The sequence below is a fragment of the Scyliorhinus torazame genome, chromosome 10 (assembly GCF_047496885.1).
Source record: "Scyliorhinus torazame isolate Kashiwa2021f chromosome 10, sScyTor2.1, whole genome shotgun sequence".
Taxonomy (NCBI): Eukaryota; Metazoa; Chordata; class Chondrichthyes; order Carcharhiniformes; family Scyliorhinidae; genus Scyliorhinus; species Scyliorhinus torazame.
The window spans coordinates 166,260,141-166,282,594 of record NC_092716.1 but is presented as its reverse complement, the minus strand read 5'-3'; the positions used below and the strand labels follow the sequence as shown (position 1 = coordinate 166,282,594).

The window sequence follows — 22,454 nt, the reverse complement described above, 5'->3', positions numbered from 1 at the left end:
CTGAATGCATGGTTGTTGGTATAACAGCTTACTGGCCACTGAAGGGATTACACTTTTCTTCTACAAGAGTGAATTTTGTTTTTGCAGTTTCAATGACAGAGGTTTACGTAGTTTTATTAGATTGCAGGAGGTTTAATTTCTTTTCCTGCATCCATTATGTTGGCACAGTTCCTGAGGAATGTGCCTAATAGAGCATACATGGTGGGATATGGGGAGTATGAGGGGGCTTGACATGTAGGAGGGGGTATGGGTGGCTGAGGGGTGATGTTTGGGGTGCATATGAATGCTGTTGGGAGCTGGGTTGCTTCCCCCAAGAAACAAGGCGGGTCTCCTAACCAACCCACCTCCGCCACACACTCCTCCAATGAGCACTGCAGCTCAGGAACTACATCTGAATCCCACCTTTTGCTTGAAGAAACAAATCTTGGGCAAAGTCAGTCATGAGCTGGGTGCATCTTTCAGAAGTTGCAAAATGGGCCTGGATCATGTTTTGCGAGCCAGAGAGGAAAGTTTGGCCAATGTTTCAGCATGATGACCTTTTTTCAGTAATAGGGAAATTATGTTTGAGAACGATCCTGTGAAGCACCTTAGGCCATTTTAGTACTTTAGAGGTCTGTATAAAAAAAAGTTGGACACTGATGTCATGATACCAGAGACGTTGTGTATGGATTTGACACTTGGAGAATTGTGCAGCTTGCCACTGTTCAGAGTCAAGGATTGTGCATGAATAATGGTCACAGATGAAGCACCAACAAGGTGCCTAGGCAGCTGGGGCATTGGAGCTGATTATGAACCTATTTTTGCTCCACTCCCCACTGACAGCTTGACTGAGATGGTAGGATTTCTAAGCAACTATAATGGCATAGGATATGACCTCAAAACACAATGTTATCCTTTACAAATTTGGATAAACACAGAAGGATAGGGAGTTAAAATGTTTCACGTGATATGAATTACACTGCAAACTAATAACAGGACAACATGAAAACAGAAAATTTTAAAACACCTACCTCGATACATCCCAAAATAGCCATCGGATCGGATTGTCTTAATAAGGCAGTCAGACCTGAAATTTTTTTTAAAAAGAGAATTACTTCAGCAAGTATAGATCTGGGAAAGAAAAAAAACACATATTCTCTCCATTTTAAAATGCGTCTATTTCACATCACCTCTTACTCATATCAACTAGAGCAAAAAGACACAAAGATTTCTTCAAATTGTTAGTGGGATGAAATTGAAAACATCTTCCCCATTCTCACATTAATAATTTCACTACAGATCGTGCACAGATAAAAGCTATCAAAACTTATACCTCAATATCCTTCCCACAATGTACCTGCTACTACGTTCAAAGATCAAACTCGTGCGCACATTGGGGCAGTCAATTCTTAAACTCATGATCAAGATTTCTCCAGTTCACAATCCGTGATCACCTAACTATGTTTATTACCGACCAGTAGATGGCTTTCATTAGCGTCACTTCCTGTCATCATTATCCTTTCCTTTAGGGGACATGCATGGTTTGATAATATAAACGCACTAGATACTACCAGGCAAAGCAGATGATATAATCCAAATGCTGATGTTGGATCTAGTGCCAATAAAAGCTCAGCACACATCCTCTGTTTCTCTCTATTACATATAGATATTTACAGCATGGATACAGCCCTTGGCCCAGCTTGTCCATGCCACCCAGATTCTACCACTAAGCTAGTCCCACTTGCCTGCATTTAGTCCCTATCACTCTATACCTACGCTGCCCATAGTCTAACTGTTCTTTAAAGGAAAAGATTGTACCGCCTCTACCACTGCCTCTGGCAGCTCGTTCCAGATGCTCACCACCCTGTGTGTGAAGAAATTTCCCCTCTGATCTCTTTCGCATCTCTCCCCTCTCACCGTAAACCTAACATCTAGTTCTAGACTCCTCTACCTTTGGGAAAAGATGTTGACTATCTGCCTTATCTATACTCCTCATTATTTTATAGACGTCTATTAGATCACCCCTAGGCCTCCTACACTCAAGGGAAAACAGCCTCTCCTTTTAGCTCAGACCACCAAGTCCTGGTAGCATCAGACCATCAAGTCCTGGTAGTATCCTCGTAAATCTCTTCTGCACTCTTTCTAGTTTAACAATATCCTTCCTATAATAGGGTGACCAGAACTGAACACAGTATTTCATGTGTGGTCTTACTAATGTCTTGTAGACTTCCGGTTGCGGCTATGCCTAGGTAGGTCACACGTTCGGCAGCTCCTGCTGGGAACGGACTTTTGGGCTCTCTGGAGGGGCCCCAACAGCAATTCTTTGATGGCTCCCAGTGTGGGAAGATGACAGCAAGGTTCCCCCGACACTATATGGATTGGACCAGGAGTGGAGCGGTGGAAAAAGTGATCTTGGAGCAGCGGAAAGTGAGAGAGAGAAAAAACAAGATGGCGGCGGGTGGAGACCAAGCAGCATGGGCGCAGTGGTCGCAGGAGCAGCAGGGGTTTCTTAGACGCTGCTTTGAGGAGCTGAAAACCGAAATGCTGGCGCCAATGAAGGCGGCGATTGAGAAGCTTGTGGAGACCCAGAAGGCCCAAGGGGCGGCGATCCGGGAGGCGCGGCAAAAAGCCTTGGAGAACAAGGACGAGATTTTGGGCCTGGCGGTGAAGGTGGAGGCGCACGAGGCGCTGCACAAGAGGTGGGCGGAAAGATTTGAGGACGTGGAGAATAGGTCGAGGAGGAAGAATCTTCGGATTCTGGGTCTCCCCGAAGGAGTGGAGGGGCCCGATGCTGGGGCATATGTGAGCACGATGCTCAATTCGCTGATGGGCGCGGGAGCCTTCCCGAGGCCTCTGGAGCTAGATGGGGCTCACCGAGTTCTAGCAAGGAGACCCAAGGCCAACGAGCCGCCAAGGGCGGTAGTGGTGAGGTTTCACCACTTTATGGACAGAGTGTGTGTCCTGAGATGGGCCAAGAAAGAGCGGAGCAGCAGGTGGGAGAACACGGAGATCCGAATCTACCAGGACTGGAGTGCAGAGGTGGCTAAGAAGAGAGCTGGTTTCAATCGGGCTAAGGCAGTGCTCCATCGAAAGGGGGTGAAGTTCGGTATGCTGCAGCCAGCGCGATTGTGGGTCACGTTCCAGGATCGGCACCACTATTTCTAAACGCCTGATGAGGCATGGAACTTTATACAAACTGAAAAGTTGGACTCAAACTGAGGGTCTGTTGTGGGGGGATGTTTACTGTGTATATGGTGTGTATTACGTTTAGGGAATGTTCCTCTGGTTTGGGTGCTGGATGGGGATGGGTGAAGGGATTTGATGGGGAGACTGTGGGAGAGTGTGGGCGTCAGTGTTGGAGGGGCAGACCCCCACGAAGGAAGAGGGGGAGTGGAGGCCCGAGGATGGGGAATTGGGGTAAGGCCGCAAAAGGAGCTGCGCCAGAGGGGGCGGGTCCGGCTCAGGAAAGCGCGGGCTTTTTCCCGCGCTGGGGAAGGACGGGGGTGGGGGCTGCGGGGGGGGGGATGGGCGGTGCTGGAGAGGAGCGCACACTGACTGCCAGGGAGGGGGAGGGGGGATTCTCACACTGGAGGGGGGGGTCGATGGAATGGGGAGGGGGGGGGGGGGGGAGGAGAGGCCGGGGTCAGCAGGAGTCAGCTGACTTATGGGAGTGTTATGGGGGGAGCAAAAGGGCTAGATGTGGATCTAGCGGGGGGAGGGGAGGAGGGTATCGGGTTGCTGCTGCATTGGCCAAAGGGGAGCTGGAAGTAGGAGAGGTGGTCGGGGCGGGGGTCCGCCGTCTGGGACTGGAGGGTGCGGGAGGAGCACGCACGTGGCTGGCCTAGAAAAGGAGATGGCTAGTCGGCGGCGGGGGGGGGGGGGAAAGAGAGAGCAGCCCCCCAATCCGGCTGATAACCTGGAATGTGTGGGGGCTGAATGGGCGGGTCAAGAGGGCCCGGGTGTTCGCGCACTTAAAGGGACTGAAGGCAGACGTGGTTATGCTCCAGGAGACACATTTGAAGGTGGCAAATCAGGTTAGGCTGAGAAAGGGATGGGTAGGACAGGTATTCCATTCAGGGCTGGATGCGAAGAACAGAGGGGTTGCAATACTGGTGGGGAAGCGGGTGTCGTTCGAGGCACTGAATATTGTAGCGGATAATGGAGGTCGATATGTGATGGTGAGCAGTAGGTTGCATGGGGTGCGGGTGGTACTGGTAAACCTATATGCCCCGAACTGGGATGATGCCAGATTTATGAAACGCTTGCTGGGTCGGATTCCGGACCTGGAGGTAGGAAGCTTGATAATGGGGGGGTTTCAACACGGTGCTGGACCCAGCACTGGATCGCTCTAGGTCCAGGACGGGTAAGAGGCCGGCTGCGGCCAAGGTGCTTAGGGGTTTTATGGACCAGATGGGGGGAGTGGATCCATGGAGGTTTGTCAGGCCCCAAGCCAGGGAATTTTAATTCTTTTCCCACGTCCACAGAGCCTACTCCCGGATAGATTTTTAAATTTTAAGTAGGGCGCTAATCCCGAAAGTGGAGGGAACGGAGTATTCGGCCATAGCCATCTCAGACCACGCCCCACACTGGGTGGAGCTGGAGTTAGGAGAGGAGAGGGACCAGTGCCCGCTGTGGCGTCTAGATGTGGGATTATTGGCGGATGAGGAGGTGTGTGGGCGGGTGCAGGGGTGCATTGAAAGATATTTGGAGGCCAATGACAATGGAGAGGTGCAGGTGGGGGTAGTCTGGGAGGCGCTGAAGGCGGTTGTCAGGGGAGAATTAATCTCCATCAGGGCCCACAGGGAGAAGAGAGAGAGCAGGGAGAGGGAGAGGTTGATGGGGGAGATCTTAAGGGTGGACAGGAGATATGTAGAGGCCCCCGAGGAGGGACTACTCAGGGAGCGGCGGAACCTCCAGACGGAGTTTGACCTGTTGACCACAGGGAAAGCAGAGGCACAGTGGAGGAAAGCGCAGGGGGCGACGTACGAGTATAGGGAGAAGGTGAGTCGGATGCTGGCACACCAGCTTCGTAAGAGGGAGGCAGCGAGGGAGATAGGTGGAGTTAAGGATAGCGGGGGGAATACGGTGCGGAGTGCGGTGAGAATAAACGAGGTATTTAGGGACATCTATGGCGATCTGTACAGATCTGAGCCCCCAGCGGGGGAAGAGGGGATGCGATGATTTTTGGATCAGCTGAGGCTCCCGAGGGTGGAGGAGCAGGAGGTGGCTGGTTTAGGGGCGCCAATTGAGCTGGTTAAAGGATTGGGGAGCATGCAGGCGGGGAAGGCCCCGGGGCCAGATGGGTTCCCGGTCGCGTTTTACAGGAAATACGTGGATCTGCTAGGACCGTTGCTAGTGAGGACTTTTAATAAGGCAAGGGAGGGGGGCACCTTGCCCCCGACAATGTCCAGGGCGCTGATCTCGCTGATCCTGAAGCGGGACAAGGACCCACTGCAGTGTGGGTCGTATAGACCGATCTCGCTCCTCAATGTGGATGCTAAGTTGCTGGCAAAAGTACTGGCCACGAGAATTGAGGACTTGTGTCCCGGGGGTGATTCATGAGGACCAGACGGGATTTGTAAAGGGCAGGCAGCTAAACACTAATGTGCAGAGGCTCCTCAATGTGATTATGATGCCTCCGGTGGAGGGAGAAGCGGAGGTAGTGGCAGCTATGGACATGGAGAAGGCCTTCGACCGGGTGGAGTAGGAGTTTCTTTGCGAAGTGCTGCGGCGGTTTGGGTTCGGGGAGGGGTTCATCAGCTGGGTCAGATTGCTATATAGAGCCCCGGTGGTGAGTGTAGCTATGAATCGGCGGAGGTCGGAGTACTTTCGGCTGCACCGAGGGACGAGGCAGGGGTGCCCCCTGTCCCCCTTGCTGTTTGCATTGGCAATTGAGCCTCTAGCCATGGCACTAAGGGAATCCAGGAAATGGAGGGGACTGGTCCGAGGGGGAGAGGAACATCGGGTGTCGCTGTATGCGGAGGACTTGTTGCTGTATGTGGCAGATCCAGTGGAGGGGATGGCGGAGGTCATGCGGATCCTAAAGGAGTTTGGAGACTTCTCGGGGTATAAGCTCAATGTAGGGAAAAGTGAGCTCTTTGTGGTGCATCCAGGGGACCAGGGAAAGGGGATAGATGACCTGCCGTTGAAGAGGACGGAAAGGAGCTTTCGGTACTTAGGGATCCAGGTGTCTGGGAGTTGGGGGGCCCTGCACAAGCTCAATTTGACGCGGTTGGTGGAGTAGATGGAGGAGGATTTCAAAAGATGAGATGTGCTGCCACTCTCGCTAGCGGGCAGGGTGCAGTCGGTTAAAATGATGGCCCTCCCGAGGTTTCTCTTTGTGTTCCAGTGCCAGTGCCTTCCCATTTATGATTCCCAAGGCCTTTTTCAAATGGGTAGGTAAGAGTAACATGGGTTTCATGTGGGCAAATAAGACCCCGAGGGTAAAGAGGGTGTTTCTGGAACATAGTAGGGACAGGGAGGGCTGGCTCTGCCGAATTTGTGCGAATATTATTGGGCTGCCAATGTGGCGATGATTCGTAAGTGGGTAAGGGAGGGAGAGGGGGCGGCGTGGAAGAGGTTGGAGAGGGCGTCCTGTGTGGGCACGAGCCTGAGGGCGCTGGCGACGGCACCGCTGCCACTCTCGCCGACAAGGTACACCACGAGTCCGGTGGTGGCAGCGACGTTGAAGATCTGGGGGCAGCGGAGACGACACAGGGGCGAAGTGGGAGCCTCGGTTTGGTCCCCGATTCAGGAGAACCATCGGTTTGTCCAGGGAAGGATGGATGGGGGATTTCGGAGCTGGCATCGGGCAGTGATTAGAAGAATGGGGGACCTGTTTATAGATGGGACGTTTGCGAGCCTGGGGGCGCTGGAGGAGAACTTTGGGTTACCCCCGGGAAATGCTTTCAGGTATATGCAAGTGAGGGCGTTTGTGAGGCGGCAGGTGAGGGAATTTCCGCTGCTCCCGGCACAGGGGACTCATGACAGGGTGATTTCGGGTGTATGGGTTGGAGAAGGCAGGGTTTCGGCGATCTACCAGGAGCTCAAGGAAGAGGAGGAGGCCTCGGTAGAGGAGTTAAAGGGCAAGTGGGAGGAGGAGCTTGGGGAGGAGATAGATGAGGGTCTGTGGGCTGATGCCCTGAGTAGGGTTATTTCTTCCTCCTCTTGCGCCAGGCTCAGCCTAATACAATTTAAGGTTATTCACAGAGCGCATATGACAGGGGCAAGGTTGAGTAGGTTCTTTGAGGTGGAGGATAGTTGTGGGAGGTGCTCGGGGAGCCTGGCGAATCACGTCCACATGTTCTGGTCGTGCCCGGCACTGGATGGGTTTTGGAGGGGTTTCGCGAGGACTATGTCCAAGGTGGTGAAAGTCCAGGTCAAGCCGAGTTGGGGGTTGGCACTATTTGGGGTAACGGACGAGGCGGGAGTGCAGGAGGCGAAAGAGGCCGGTATCCTGGCCTTTGCGTCCCTGGTAGCCCGGCGGAGGATTTTGCTATTATGGAAGGATGCAAAACCCCCCAGTGTGGAAGCCTGGATAAATGACATGGCAGGGTTCATTAAGCTGGAGAGGATAAAGTTTGCCTTACGAGGGTCTGTGCAGGGGTTCTTCAGGCGGTGGCAACCATTCCTAGACTATCTCGCGGAGCGTTAGGAGGAGGTCAGCAGCAGCAGCAACCCAAGGGTGGGGGGGTTTATTTTTTTTGGGGGGGGGAATTCGGGTAGGTGGGGGGGGGGGCTTCCCTACGGGTACCTTTGAATGCCATATGGGGGGGTTACTGTCTATGGGGAAATCCAATGTAAAAGTTTTGTATAATCTTTGACTTGTGTTTGTGTTTCTTTCTTTTTGTTATGTGGGGGGGGGGGAATTGTTGGAAAATTTGAATAAACATATTTTTTAAAAAAACTAATGTCTTGTACAACTTCAACAAGACATCCCAACTCCTGTATTCAATATTCTGACCAATAAAACCTAGCATGCTGAATGCCTTCTTCACCACCCTATCCACCTGCAACTCCACCTTCAAGGAGCTATGAACCTGTACCCCTAGATCTCTTTGTTCTGTAACTCTCCCCAACTCCCTACCATTGACCGAGTAGATCATGCCCAGATTTGATCTGTCAAAATGCATCACCTCACATTTATCCAAATTAAACTCCATCTGCCATTCATCGGCCCACTGGCCCAATTGGTCAAGATCCTGTTGCAATCTTAGAAAACCTTCTTCACTATCCACTATGCCACCAATTTTGGTGTCATCTGCAAACTTACTAACCATGCCTCCTACATTCTTATCCAAATCATTAATATATGTAACAAATAACATTGGACCCAGCACCGATCCCTGAGGCACACCACTGGTCACAGGCCTCCAGTTTGAAAAACAACCCTCCACAACCAACCTTTGACTTCAGTCGCCAAGCCAATTGTGTATCCAATTGGCTACCTCAACCTGGATTCCATGAGATTTAATCTTTTGCAACAACCTACCATGCGGTACCTTGTCAAAGGCGTTGCTAAAGTCCATGTAGACAACATCGACTGTACTGCCCTCATCAACCTCCTTGGTTACCCCTTCAAAAAACTCAATCAAATCGGTGAGACATGACTTTCCCCTTATAAAGCCATGCTGACTTTCACTAATTTGGGGTAGCACGGTAGCACAAGTGGTTAGCACTGTGGCTTCACAGCACCAGGGTCCCAGATTCAATTCCCCTCTGGGTCACTGTCTGCGCGGAGTCTGCACATTCTCCCCGTGTCTGCGTGGGTTTCCTCCAGGTGCTCCAGTTTCCTCCCACAGTCCTAAGATGTGCAGGTTAGGTGGATTGGCCATGATAAATTGCCCTTAGTGACCAAAAAGGTTAGGAGGGGTTATTGGGTTACGGGGATAGGGTGGAAGTGAGGGCTCAAAGTGGGTCGGTGCAGACTCGATGGGCTGAATGGCCTCCTTCGGCACTGAATGTTCTATGTTCTAATTAACCCTTGCCTGTCTGAATGCCTGTAGGTCCTGTCCCTCAGAGTACCTTCTAACAATTTACCCACTACAGAAGTACGGCTAACCGGTCTGTAGTTTCTAGGCTTATCCCTACAGCCCTTCTTAAACAAGGGCACAACATTTGCAACCCTCCAATCTTCAGGACCTCTCCTGTGGCTGTCGATGATTCAAATATCTCAGCTAGGGGGCTGGAAATTTCCTCCCTAGGCTCCCACAACGTCTGGGATACATTTCATCAGGTCCTGGGGATTTATCTATCTTGATGCGCTTTAATACCTCCAGCACCTCCTTCTCTGTAATATGTACACTCCTCAAGACATCAGTTTTTATTTCCCCAATTTCCCTAACATTCGTGCCTTTCTCAACAGTAAATACTGAAGAGAAATGTTCATTTAGGACCTCTCCCACCCCTTGTAGATCTGCACACATATGATCTTGTTTATCTTTAAGAGGCCCTACCTTCTCCCTAGTCACCCTTTTGCCCTTTATGTATCTGTAAAAGCTCTTTGGATTTTCCTTTGCCTTATCTGCCAAAACAATCTCATGTCTCCTTTTTGCCCTCCTGATTTCTCTCTTAACTCTACTCCGACAAGCCCTATACTCTTCAAGGGATCCACTTGATCCCAGCTACCTATGCATGTCATATGCCCCCTTCTTCCTTTTGGTCATGGCCTCAATATCCCGAGTCATCCAAGGTTCCCTCCTTCTACGAGCCTTACCCTTCACTCTAAGAGGAATGTGCTCACCTTGAACCCTAGTTAACACCTTTTTGAAAGATTCCCACTTAGCAGCTGTCCCCTTGCCTGCAAATACCGTGGGGCAGCACGGTAGCCTTGTGGTTGGAAAAATTGCTTCACAGCTCCAGGGTCCCAGGTTCGATTCTGGCTTGGGTCACTGTCTGTGCGGATTCTGCACATCCTCCCCGTGTGTGCGTGGGTTTCCTCCGGGTGCTCCGGTTTCCTCCCACAGTCCAAAGATGTGCGGGTTAGGTGGATTGGCCATGATAAATTGCCCTTAGTGTCCAAAATTGCCCTTAGTGTTGGGTGGGGTTACTGGGTTATGGGGATAGGGTGGCGGTGTTGACCTTGGGTAGGGTGCTCTTTCCAAGAGCCGGTGCAGACTCGATGGGCTAAATGGCCTCCTTCTGCTCTGTAAATTCTATGAAATAGGCACCCCCAATCAACTTTTGAAAGTTCCCGATAATCCCCTCAAAATTGGCCTTGCCAATTTAAAATTTTAACTTTTAGGCCATGTCATGAATAACATCCACATTGAAAAGGTACTTCAATTTTAAATTGAGGAACAAACTCTTTGGAACTTGCACATGTTTTCACTTTCACAAAGTTCAACTACCTAACACAGGATTTATCCACTTCAAGCAGGGTCAATGTGACTGACACAGTTAATGCCAGCTGGCAATAACCTGTTGGTTTACCACTTGGAAAAGCGTGATAGATTACTGCAAAAACTGCACCTGTTCTTTCTGAAGAGAACCAGCACATAACCATCAGCGTTGCGTCGTGCTGTTTCCTTGCTTTCTTTCTCATGAAGCTTCCTCTTCTATGCAGGTATTCTATTTGCCTCAACTATACTCTGTGGCGACTGGTTTCACATTATTACGATTCTTTGGGTAAATAATTCCCCCCACCCCCCGAATTCTCTGCTGGGTTTGTCAATTATCTTGTTTTTATTCCCCTAGTTTGGATCCCCAACTCAGGAAGAATTTTCTTCCCTAAATCCATCTTATCAAATCTCAAGATTTCAATCAGACCATCCTTCAGCCCTCCCTTTTCTGCCAAAAAGTCGCAACCTGGTTAGGCGTTCATGATAAGTTTTTAAAATTGCACTTGTGTATAGCATTTCACAACCTCAGGACATCCCAAAGCACTTTAACAGCCAATAAAGTTCTCCCTAAAATGTAGTCACTGTTGTAATGTAAATCTTCTCAGGTCTGGAATCATCCTTGTGAAAGTTTATTGCACCACCTCCCCTTCTTTATATTCTATGGAGTCCAGAACTGTGCACATTACTCATGGTCTAACTGAGGTTGTATATAATTTCAACATAACTTCACAGCTTTTTAATACCATTTGTTATGAATGTCAACATGATTTCAATGTTGAGAGTTGAGGTCAGGATTTTCACCTTCTGACAAACCTCGGACTTTCAGCGCATGCGAAGACCAGAGTTTGGTAGCGAAAGTTCTTTGGGCAAAAGACGGGCCCAACGCACTGGTGCAAAAACCTGAATCACATGACAGGGAGGGAGACAGGGAGAGGTCCTAAAACAAGAGACCTCGACAGGAGACAGGGATAGGAAACGGCCCCAGTTCAATTAAAATAGAGCAGGGAAACAGGCTCCAAAAACGAAAAGGGAAGCAGGTGGCAGATTTTAAGTGGAGAGCGCTCAGGGGAAGTCCTGGTAAGGGGGTTCAGGAGCATCCCTGAGATCCAAGAAGGCAGCAGAAGGTTGGTGACTCCATGCTGCAGGGGTGAAGGTATCCCTTTTTGGAGCCGCAATACACTGTTCAGTGTGCTTGAAGAGCTAAAGTTGTGCTGTGTGCACCAACTTCAGCTGCATTAGGCTCAGCCTTTCACATGTGGAGGTTAAGTTCACCCTGTGCAGTGCTTCGATCCAAAATCCTCTTCCTATTTCTATGCCTAGTTCCCCCTTCCACCTTTTCCTCATCTGGTCCAAGGGGACGTACCTCCTCCAACAGTTGCCCATACCTGTCTGCAGAGCTTCCCTTCCCACGTCACCCGTGTCCAGCAGTTCTTCTACTAACGAGTGTCCTGGTATTTGGGGGCACATTGTTGTTTATTTGCTGAAGAAGTTTTTGACCTGAATGTATCTCGGGTCGTTTCCTCTTGGTAACTGGAACCTCTTTGTGAGTTCCCCCAGGCTACTCTATCGTCTGTGTACATGTCCCTAACCATCAGAGTCCCCTCATCCCGTCTCAATCTTTTGAAGGTGGTGTCCATTATTGCAGGTGTGATCCTGTGTTTGTTGATGATGTGGGCTATGGTGGACATTTTGGTTAGGCCGAAGTGTTGCCTCATTTGGTATGACGTCTAGAGTGTGGCTACTACCACTGGGCTCCTGGGGTATTTGGTCGTGGGGGATGGGAGTGCAGTTATGGCTAGGACTCAGGGGTGTCCTTGTGCAAGAACTTTCTTCTATTTTCATCCACACTACTCCCGGTTCCTTAAGTCAACCCTTTCTGCAGTGGCCGCCCAATGGTAAAACTGTAGGTTTGGGAGGGCCAGGCCTTTATTGTCTCTGTCCCCCTTTTGGATACCTCCCCACCCCTTCGCTGCTCGGAAGGTGATCGGCAGTGGTTCAATTGCCAGGGCGAACAGAAGTGGGGATAGTGGACATCCCTGCCTCGTGCCTCTGTGCAGGCAGAAGTATCTAGAGCAGGTGGTGTTTGCCATAGGCTCACCATGCAAGCGCTGTACAGTAGTTTCAACTAGGAGGTGAACCCTGTCCCAATCCCAAACCATTCGACTCTGCCGAAGGCCTTTTCTGCATCCAGGGAGATGATAATTTTAGAATCATAGAATTATATCTGCTGTTATCTCCCTGGATGGGGTCATTATCATGTTCAGCAGGTGCCTGACGTTCCATGTAAGCTACCTGCTCTAGACAAAGCCTATCTGGTCCTCCACGACTACCTCTGGCAGATGGCTCTCCAGCCGCCTCGCCAGGATCTTTGCATCTACATTAAGTAGTGAGGTGGACATGTAGGGTCGCTCTCCATTGGGTCATTGTCCTTTTCGGGTATCGGCGATATGAAACTTGTGCCAGTGTTGATGGCAGGGTGCCCCTTACTAGCAAGACTATGAACATCTCCCGCAAATGCGGGACAAATTCTTTGTAGAAGTCGGCTGGGAATCCATTTGGCCCCGGCACCTTCCCCTCCTGCATGAAGTTGATACTCCCCCTGACTTCCCCCAGTTCTAGCGGTGCTTCCAGGCCCATGTCTTATCTTCCGCCACGACCAACATGTCCATCCGTCGAAAAATCACTTCATCTTAGAGTCCCCCTCCGGTGTGAAGAGGTAGAATTCCGAACGGACTACAGAAGATACAAAATGGATGCCGCCTGATATAAAATGGACTCTGTCAATGTTCTTGACCCTATGTTATTATCAGTGTCTTCTGCTGAAGTAGTAAAACTTTGTGCAAAACAAGTGATCCACAACCAGATGCATCCGGAGAGACAATGAGCCGTTGGCAACCTTTGCCCAATGTCTGTATTCTTAGCTATTTGTAACTGACAAAGGGGCCCCCAATTAAGGAACTAGCAAGGAATGAGGAAGGACATGTTTCAACATGGCTGGACTATTGACCCCATGACTTTATGTAACCATTATCTATGTAATGAATTGATCGGGTACGGCAAACTGCCAATTAGAGGCTATAGGAGCTAACCTGCAGCCATTCATGGCATTGAAGATGCATGTTATCAATTGTGACGCGAACAGAATTGATTGGGTATATGTAAATGCGAATGTAAACTATTTCCGCTTTCCTTCTGTATATTAACCCAGTGCGACTTCAGCTCAGGCGAGAAAAGGTGCTGCACAGACCGTGGGGGTCAAAGGCCTTTTCTCCCAGAGCTCTGAAAATTAATACATTGATTCTTTACTCACTCAAAGGTCTATTCGTGAATATTTTCACCTACAGGTGCTCGGATGTGTACAGCTCTTGGAAGAAAGCTGCAACGGCTTCATTGATCTTTTCTAGCGCAGTGACTTGCCTGTCGCTTCTGTCTTTAACCTGAGCTATTTCCCTCGTGGCTGCCTGCTTTCTCAGCTGGTGAGCCAGCAGGCGGCTTTATCTCCACGTTCATAAAAGGTTCCCCGTGTCTGGCAGAGCTGGCACACTGCTTTCCCCGTGGAGAGCAGGTTGAAGTTCATTTGCAATTCTTTCCTCTCCGCAGCAATTCCATGGATGGGGCCATGGGGTACCTGCAATCCACCTCCAGTATGGAGTCGACCAGCTGTTACCTGGTCACCCTCTCCTCCCTGTCTTTGAGTGCCTTGAAAGCAATAATTTCCCCCCTGATCACCGCGGTCATGCATCCCAGAATGTGGAGGGTGAGACCTCGCCATTTTGTTTATTCGTTACATACCCGTCTATGGCCTGTGACACCCAATCGCAAAATGCTTTGACAGTGAGGAGTGCAATGTCTAGATTCCATGGAGGTCCGCTGAACCCGGCCCGTCTTCAATCTCAGATCCACTTAGTGTGGAGCAAGATCGGAGATTACAATTGCAGAGTATTCTGCTCCCATTACCCCTAGAAGCACCACTTTCCCCGTATAAAAAAGTTGATCCTCGTGTAGACCCTGTGGACCTGTAACTCCCCGGTTACATGAACCTCCAAGGGTCCACAGTCCCCATCTGCTCCTTGAAGGTGTTCAGCTCCCATGCCATATTCGTTAGTTTCCCCAATTTGGGGCTGGATCTGTCTGTCGGTGGGTCCTGTACACGCCCCCTCCTCTCTCCCTCACCTGTTTCTGCCCCTCTCTGTTCTCACTCCCTCCTTTCTGGGCTTTCTGTGACTCAAAGCTAGGTCAAATGCTTATTTGTTAGTTTGATTGTTTGTTTATTTACAGCACAGGAGGCCATTTGACCCATCATGTCTGCTCCCAAAAGAGCAACCTCGTTAGTCCCATTCCCCAGCCCCATCTCTGTAGCCCTTTAAATTCATCACTTTCAAATATATATCCAGCTCTTTTGAACCTCCTATGGAATCCACCTCCACCATTCTTCCACGCAGCGCATTTCAAACCCCAACAAATCTCTGAACAAAGAAGTTTCTCCTCATCTCACTCCTAGTTCTCTTGCTGACCATCTGGATATTGTGATCCCTAGTCAGTGACTTGCCAACTAGTGGTAACAGAATATCCTTCTTTACCCTGTCAAAATTGTTCAGAATCTTGAACACCTCAATAAGGTCGCCTCTTAATTTCTTCTGCTTCAAGGAGAACAATTTCTCCAATTTTTCCTTGTATCTAAAATTCCTCAATCCTGGTATAATTCTAGTAAATCTCCTCTGCACTGTCTCTAGGGCTTTACCATCCTTAAATAAGGTGCTCAGAACTGAACACATTACTCCAAATGTGGTCTGACCAATGATTGGTAGAGGTGCAGCATCATTTCCTTGTTTTTGTACTCTATGCCTCCATTTATAAAACCACGGATGCGATAAGCTTTCATAACAACTGTTTCAACCTGACCACCTTCAGAGAATTATGCACTAGAATCCAGAGGTCCCTCTGCTTCTGTACTCCCCTCAAAGTTGAGCCGATGTTGTCTCCCCATGTTTCTTCTACCAAAATGTATTACCTCATTTTGCTGCATTTAAGTTTATCTGCCAGGTGTCTGCCCATTTGGCCAACTTGTCAATGTCCCTTTGAAGTCGCTCAGCATCATCCTCACAATTCAATATTCTCCCTGGCTTAGTCTCATCTGCAAATATAGAGATTTTTCCCTCAACACCCACTTCTAAATCATTTATATAAATCAGAAAAAGCAAGGGAACAACACCGAGTCCTGGGAAACCACTTTCAACTCGTCTCCAGTCTGAGAAATACCCATCTATACCTACCCTCTGTTTCCCATCTCTGAGCCAACTTCTAATCCATGCTGTCAAGGACCCATCAATCCCAAACATTTTTAATTTGCCAACCAACCTGTCATGTGGCATTGTATGCTTTCTGAAAGTCCAAATATACAACATCCACGGCACTATCTTCATCCACTGCCTGTCACCTCATTAAAAAACTCAATTAAATTTGACAGACATGGCCTGCCCTTTACAAAGCCATGTTGACTGCTTATTACCAACTTATTTTTCTCTAAGGCAGTTTTGTCCTACACGTATCTTTTTCTTTCAAATTAGTTTGCCTTCACTGTTGCTGCTTCCCAGCCAGTGCCCTCGTACAAACTCTATGCCGTCTATGGCAAGGTCTGCAAGATATAATGGGCTACAAGATGAAGGCATGTAAAATCGCCGGCTCCAATGCAACCCTCCCTGATGAGCTCAACGCATTCTATGCACGCTTTGAGCAAGAGGTCAGTGAGAGTGAGCCCTCCATCCCAGAAGCCACAGATGAACTTGTATCTGAGATCACCATTGCAGACATCAGAGCAGCCTTCTCAAAGTTCAACCCATGGAAAGCCACTGGCCTGGATGGGGTACCCGGACGAGCACTCAGGTCTTGCGCGGATCAGCTGACGGGGGTATTCGCAGACATCTTCAACCTCTCTTTACAACAATCGGAGGTCCCTATCTGCTTCAAGAAGACAACCATCATCCCTGTGCCAAAAAAAAGCCAAGCAGCGTGCCTTAATGACTATCGTCCAGTGGCTCTGACATCCATCATCATCAAGTGCTTCGAAAGTTTAGTCATAGCACAAATCAAATCAACTCCAGCCTCCCGGATTGCCTTGATCCACTACAGTTCGCCTCCCGCTGCAACAGGTCCACAGCAGACGCCATCTCCATGGCCCTGCACTCTACCCTGGAACACTTAGATAACAAAGACACCTATGTCAGACTCCTATTTATCGATTACAGCTCAGCCTTCAACACCATCATTCCAACAAAACCCATCTCCAAACTCCATGGCCTTGGCCTCGGCTCCTCCCTCTGCAACTGGATCCTGAACTTTCTAACCCACAGGCCACAATCAGTAACGGTAGGCAACAACACCTCCTCCACAATCATCCTCAACACCGGTTACCCACAAGGCTGTGTCCTCAGCCCCCTACTATACTCCTTATACACCTATGACTGTGTGGCTAAATTCCCCTCCAACTCGATTCTCCAATTTGCTGATGACACCACTGTAGTGGGTTGGATTTCAAACAATGACGAGACAGAGTACAGGAATGAGATGGAGAATCTGGTGAACTGGTGCGACCACAATAATCTCTCCCTCAATGTCAACAAAACTAAGGAGATTGCATTGACTTCAGGAAGCATAGTGGAGAGCATGCCCCTGTCTACATCAATGGGAACAAAGTAGAAAGGGTTGAGAGCTTCAAGTTTTTAGGTGTACAGATCACCAACAACCTGTCCTGGTCGGCCCATGACGACACAATAGTTAAGAAAGCCCGTCAACGACTCTACTTTCTCAGAAGACTAAGGAAATTTGGCATGTCAGCTACGACTCTCACCAACTTCCAGATGCACCATAGAAAGCATTCTTTCTGGTTGTATCACAGCTTGGTGTGGAGCCTGCTCTACCCAAGACCGCAGGAAACTGTAAAAGGTTGTGAATGTAGCCCAGTCCATCATGCAAACCAGCCTCCCATCCATTGACTCTACCTATAATTCCCACTGACTCGGAAAGGCAGCCAGCATAATTAAGGGCCCCACGTACCCCGGACATACTCTCTTCCACCTTCTTCCATCAGGAAAAAGATACCAAAGTTTGAGGTCACGTACCAACTGACTCAAGAACAGCTTCTTCCTGATGTGTTGGGTGTTCTGGATCACAGACAGGTCACCAACACTTAAAGTGGTGCAACTCTATTTTATTATAAGGTTAACTATATTAACATACTTGAACTGTGGGTAAATGCAATACCAGCTTTAACTGTTGACCCTTGCCTAGTCCTAACCAGGTGATGCACTCAGCACATGGTGAATGTCTGTGTTGCAGGCTGTGAGCTCTGTGCTCCGAGCTGGCTGCTACTAGAATGAGCGGGAACTCTCCTGTCCCCTGTCTTTATAGTGCGTGCGCCCTCACTGGTGATTGGCTGCGGTGTTGTGTATGCTGATTGGTCCCACTGCATGTCCATCAGTGTGTGTGTGTCTGCACCATAATATGCTGGTGTATATTATGACACTTCCCTGCTGCCATCAGACTTTTGAATGGACCTACCTCATATTAAGTTGATCTTTTCTCTACACCTTGCTATAACTGTAACATTATATTCTGCAGTCTCTCCTCCCTTCCCTATGTACGGTATGCATTGTTTGTACAGCATGCAAGAAACAATACTTTTCACTGTATACTAATACATGTGACAATAATAAATCAAATCAAATGAATTCTCTTCCTTCCTCTGGATGGTTACCCACAGTTTGGCTGGGCACAGCATACCAAACCACAGCCCACCCCACCCCTGTACAGGCCTGCCTTGGCGGTATTAAATTCGGAGGGGCACTTGGCCAGGTCTGCCCCATGCCTTGATAGACTCGGACTGAATGCCCCCCGCCCCTGGCAGGACTGAGTGCGCCTTGCCCAGTTCAGGATCTTCTCCTGACCTTGGTATTCGTGCAGCTTCAATATTATGGTGCTTGGCTGCTCCCCCGCTTTAGGTTTTGGGCGGAGTGATCTTTGGGCTCTGTCTATCTCCGGGGGTTTGGGAAAGTATGTGGCGATAACAAAATCCCATACTTCGTGAATGGCAGATATTCTGTGTATAGCATTTTTATCATGAATATGAAACAGAAGTATAATTTTGAAGACATATGCAACAAACGCCAATTAATAAATCTACCAATGGGAATATTTGAGGCTACTTCATAGCCATTTTAACAGTCCATTTATTGAGATGTTGTCTCAATTAATTTTCTGGCCGTTCCCGCCGACTTTGATTCCCCTGTCGCGGGTTTCCCTGCTGGGGGGGTCCACGGAAAATCCAGCCCTTTGGGGCCAAAAAGTGTTAGGTGAAGTACAGCTCCTTGCTTGGCCGCATCCCTAGCTATAAAGAGAAATCGATTTTTTTTCTGCAAGTTCACTTCTAAATCCAAGAACATGCAAACTGTTATCGCAACAATTGGGAGCTACTTCTACAGAAGTAGAGCTACAAACTAGTTTGAACTGGGGTTCAATTCATTTTAAATCAAGGTAACTGTAATGGAATTTAATGTCAACTATTCAAACTCTAACTCCAGTCCCAGGGTAGGATAAGGGCATCTTGGACAAAGGATCACGGCTCGCCATTTGATGTTTTCTTTGATGCTGGATTAAAATCGCAAAAAAATTAAAGAAATGTTTTAAAAAAGGAACTTAATTTAAAACACACAAGACTTTTGTTGTCCAGTTTACATGACAGAAAATTCCAGATAACTAAAAGCCAGACAGATGGTAATTCTTGGACAGCATGCTTGGGCTGCATTAAGATAATCCCTAGCAGGCCACAAAACAAATCTATTTTTTCCCCTTCCTTGAGCTGGATTATTTGTCATAACTTTTATACATGGGTTACCTGGGAATTATTTGGAAATTATGAAACAAGTGATTAGCTGCTCCTGCGTAATGTTTTACCTCATTCAAACATTATTATTTAAAGGAGAATGGTGGTCGTGAGAGCTCAATTTGCAAGGGTTTTCTTCAAGCAGAGTTGAAAAAGGAATATGGTGGCTGCGGGTGGCAGAAGAGATGTGGGGGGCATGACAAACAACCAAGTACAGAAAGCCCTGTTTTCTTTAAAATAAAAAGGAAATATTGGTGGCAATTATTACCATCACCATTGAGGGGTAAACTGGTGGAGTGAATCGTCCAGCAGTTATAGAACCTGCCTGACCTTCATTTCAATGGAAATTAAAATAAACTGAAATCAAATTGTTTGGGCTCGATAGTGAGCAAAAAGAGTTTGTGGTGGAATTGCTGTGCCATTGATTGGAGCAATTTTCACCATTGCTAATTGAAAGATTGAAGATTATAGAGACAATATTAACTTGGTAAACAACAGATAATTTGGACTGAGATTGGAAAGATCCTTCTTGGCCAAACCTCCCTGAACTTCACTGAGGAAGTGACATCCCAAGTTTATCAATAAATCCTCAAATAGATATTATGCAATTGAAGTACCAAACGGTAGGCGATAAAAGTTTCACATGACAGGTAACTAATTAGGTTCAAAATAGCACAGATTCAGGCAAAACCTGGGTATGGAAAATGAATTAGCCATAAAGGGTAGGTAAGAACTGGTTTGAAGTTGTAGCCATCGGGATGGCCACTTCCAACAAGGTACAGAGAAACTCGCAAAGCCTGGCGGGTAAAATGGACAAGCCAAGACTCAGGCAGGCTGAGAGCTTGAAATGCATATTCGTAAGCAACAAGTCCAGGCGGTATCAAAACTCCATCCCATTAGCATTGTAATGTGGCCGATTAGCATTTGATGGCCCATCTTCCCCAAAACAAAGGACTGGTACTCAAGCAACCGGGACAGTCCCAGGCATTTCGGCGCCACTCCCTGTTCAAGGGAAACGCAAACAACAGGGTCAGTGACCACTTGAGACACGCCCAGCCATCCAGATCCCCACCCACTTATTGGCTAAGGAATCGGACAGAGTGATCAGGGATCACCCAATTAGTAAGGTCCAAATCGAAGGACTGCCCAAAAGAGCGCGAAAACTCCGAGTGTAAGAAGTGTTTGCCATATGTTCGCTCTCTCTTGGTCCTGGTACCCCAGTCACGGCCATCGCCAAGTGTAGCAACACCAGAAGCAAGTACAAAGAAGCCTAGTGACAATAAGCGATTTTCATTTCATTTCATTTTCATTACAAGTTCAACACTCGCTACCAGACGGATGAGCCCAGCTGAGCAGCAGTTACTCCTTCGAACCCGATAGATCCAGAATCGAACAGCGGCCACTGTTTTCTGACCTAAGCTGGGTGCCTGAAGTTAAGTACAGGTTGTCTTAGTCGATAGGTGTAGTTAACTAGTAATGTTTATGTTGCATGAATAATTGTGTGTAAATAAAGTACCCTTGACCTTGAACTAACTAACTGGTGTTTGGCTCTTTGATCGATAGCCGGTTGAAACTTGTGGTGGTATCATTTGATACCTGGCGAGTCTAAGCATTAGGACATAGATAACACAAAAGGGCAAACTCACTGATTGCCATAATTGGAACAGAGCCACAGAAAATACAAGTAAAAGAAAGCACAACAGTTATTGGCGACATCTGACGGGACTCGGCCCAGAAGTGACCGTGTCCCGCCGAGGGAACCCACAAAAGTATTTGAATTAGAATCCAAATTGTCAAACTAAAAGAAACCATGAGCGAAACCAGTATCGATCAAACCTCCAGATTCGGAAGTGTGTAATTTGCATGCATACTAACAAAGGGATATAAGGTAAACTCGATAGACTTTGTTGCGTGAAACATTCGGGAGTTGCGTAAACCGGAAAATAGCTTGCGCCGTACCCATGTTTGCACCACCGCTTTATTCCCCTTGTTCCAAATTTCCGGTAAGAGACAGAAGTAATTGTAGGGATGGCCATGAAGGCAATGGAATGCCTTATGCATCACAAAAGCCCGAGGTGGCAGCGACCAATAGATCAGAACAGTGTCCCGTATGGGAGGAAGAGATTAGGAGATACATAAAGGGGAAAGGATGGCCCCTATGGTCTGAATTTTGCACGAATGAAGAGACAGGTCCTGGCAGCATAGGACAGACTTGGTGGGACAGCCTGACCGAGATCCATAAAAAGAGTTTGACTAAGGTTCGTAAGTCGATGGCAATCGTGTCCTGTCTGGCACAATTGTGAGGCACAGAGGAGGTCGTGAGGACGCTCCGCAAGCAGCTTCAGGAGAAGGAGAAAAGTAGAGAGGGAGATTTAAGTGAAAGCGAGAGATTAAATGTACAGCTCCGGGAGCAGTTTGCGGCGAAGGACAAGGAAATGGATGATGTCAAGAGGGCACATCAATCCTGTCTCGCCCACCTTAGCAGTTTCCAAATCCAGTATGATAAGGCCTACCAGGACACACAACGTGCTGTAATGGTAAGAGAAGAGACAGAGAATCAGGTACAACAGTTAAAGAAACAGTGCGATGATCTAAAGGCAGCCCTCCAAGCACTCCACAGTTCCACCACGGAACAGAGGCAGAGTTTGGTGGATCATGCCAAATGCAGGCAGCAAATTGCAAAGTTACAATCCCTGCTATCAGTTCAAAATGGGTTTAGAGACACCTTTGGCCCACAGCTAGACCAGGAAGACAGCCCCGATTGGCAGGAACTTAGTGAAACGCCCCAATGGTACGTAAGCAAGACCGAGAATCAAAATAGAGCCCCCCAGACCCCGAAAAGAAAAGCACCCGCACCACCGACTGCACAGGCAGCACCCAACCCAATGAACCCCATTACCACACAATGCAGGGTTACCACAGAAGTACAACCCGATTTTGTGTACACCACGCCATTAACGATCACCCAGTTACAAGATGCCCGCGAGAAGATAGATACTTTCCACCTCACATCGGACCCACATCACTTTTTCGAGTCAGTGAAACAACAAACCCTCATGTATGGTTTAGACGAGGTGGAACAGGTAAAGCTCATAGTTATGTGCTTAGACCCCTCAGTTAGTTAAGCCCTTCCCGACCCACAAAATGTAGGAGGAGGTAGCCTCCAAGGGCAGCACGGTAGCATTGTGGATAGCACAATTGCTTCACAACTCCAGGGTTCCAGGTTCGATTCCGGCTTGGGTCACTGTCTGTGCGGA

At 48.4% G+C, this 22,454-nt stretch overlaps 1 protein-coding gene and 1 long non-coding RNA gene across 3 annotated transcripts in view; one reads left to right on the top strand and one right to left on the bottom strand.

The window, feature by feature from the left end:
• slc25a22a (solute carrier family 25 member 22a) overlaps nucleotides 1–22,454 on the bottom strand; it is a 286,820-nt gene that overhangs the window by 102,503 nt on the left and 161,863 nt on the right. For both annotated transcript variants that reach the window (XM_072518918.1, XM_072518919.1), the window contains one exon: nucleotides 1,011–1,066. In XM_072518918.1, coding sequence (XP_072375019.1) covers nucleotides 1,011–1,066 — 56 coding nt within the window. The remainder of the gene's footprint in view (nucleotides 1–1,010; nucleotides 1,067–22,454) is intronic.
• The window catches only part of LOC140431024 (uncharacterized), an 81,064-nt gene that overhangs the window by 52,002 nt on the left and 6,608 nt on the right, over nucleotides 1–22,454 (top strand). The window contains exon 3 of the long non-coding RNA XR_011949589.1: nucleotides 20,514–20,640. This is a non-coding gene — a long non-coding RNA (uncharacterized lncRNA). The remainder of the gene's footprint in view (nucleotides 1–20,513; nucleotides 20,641–22,454) is intronic.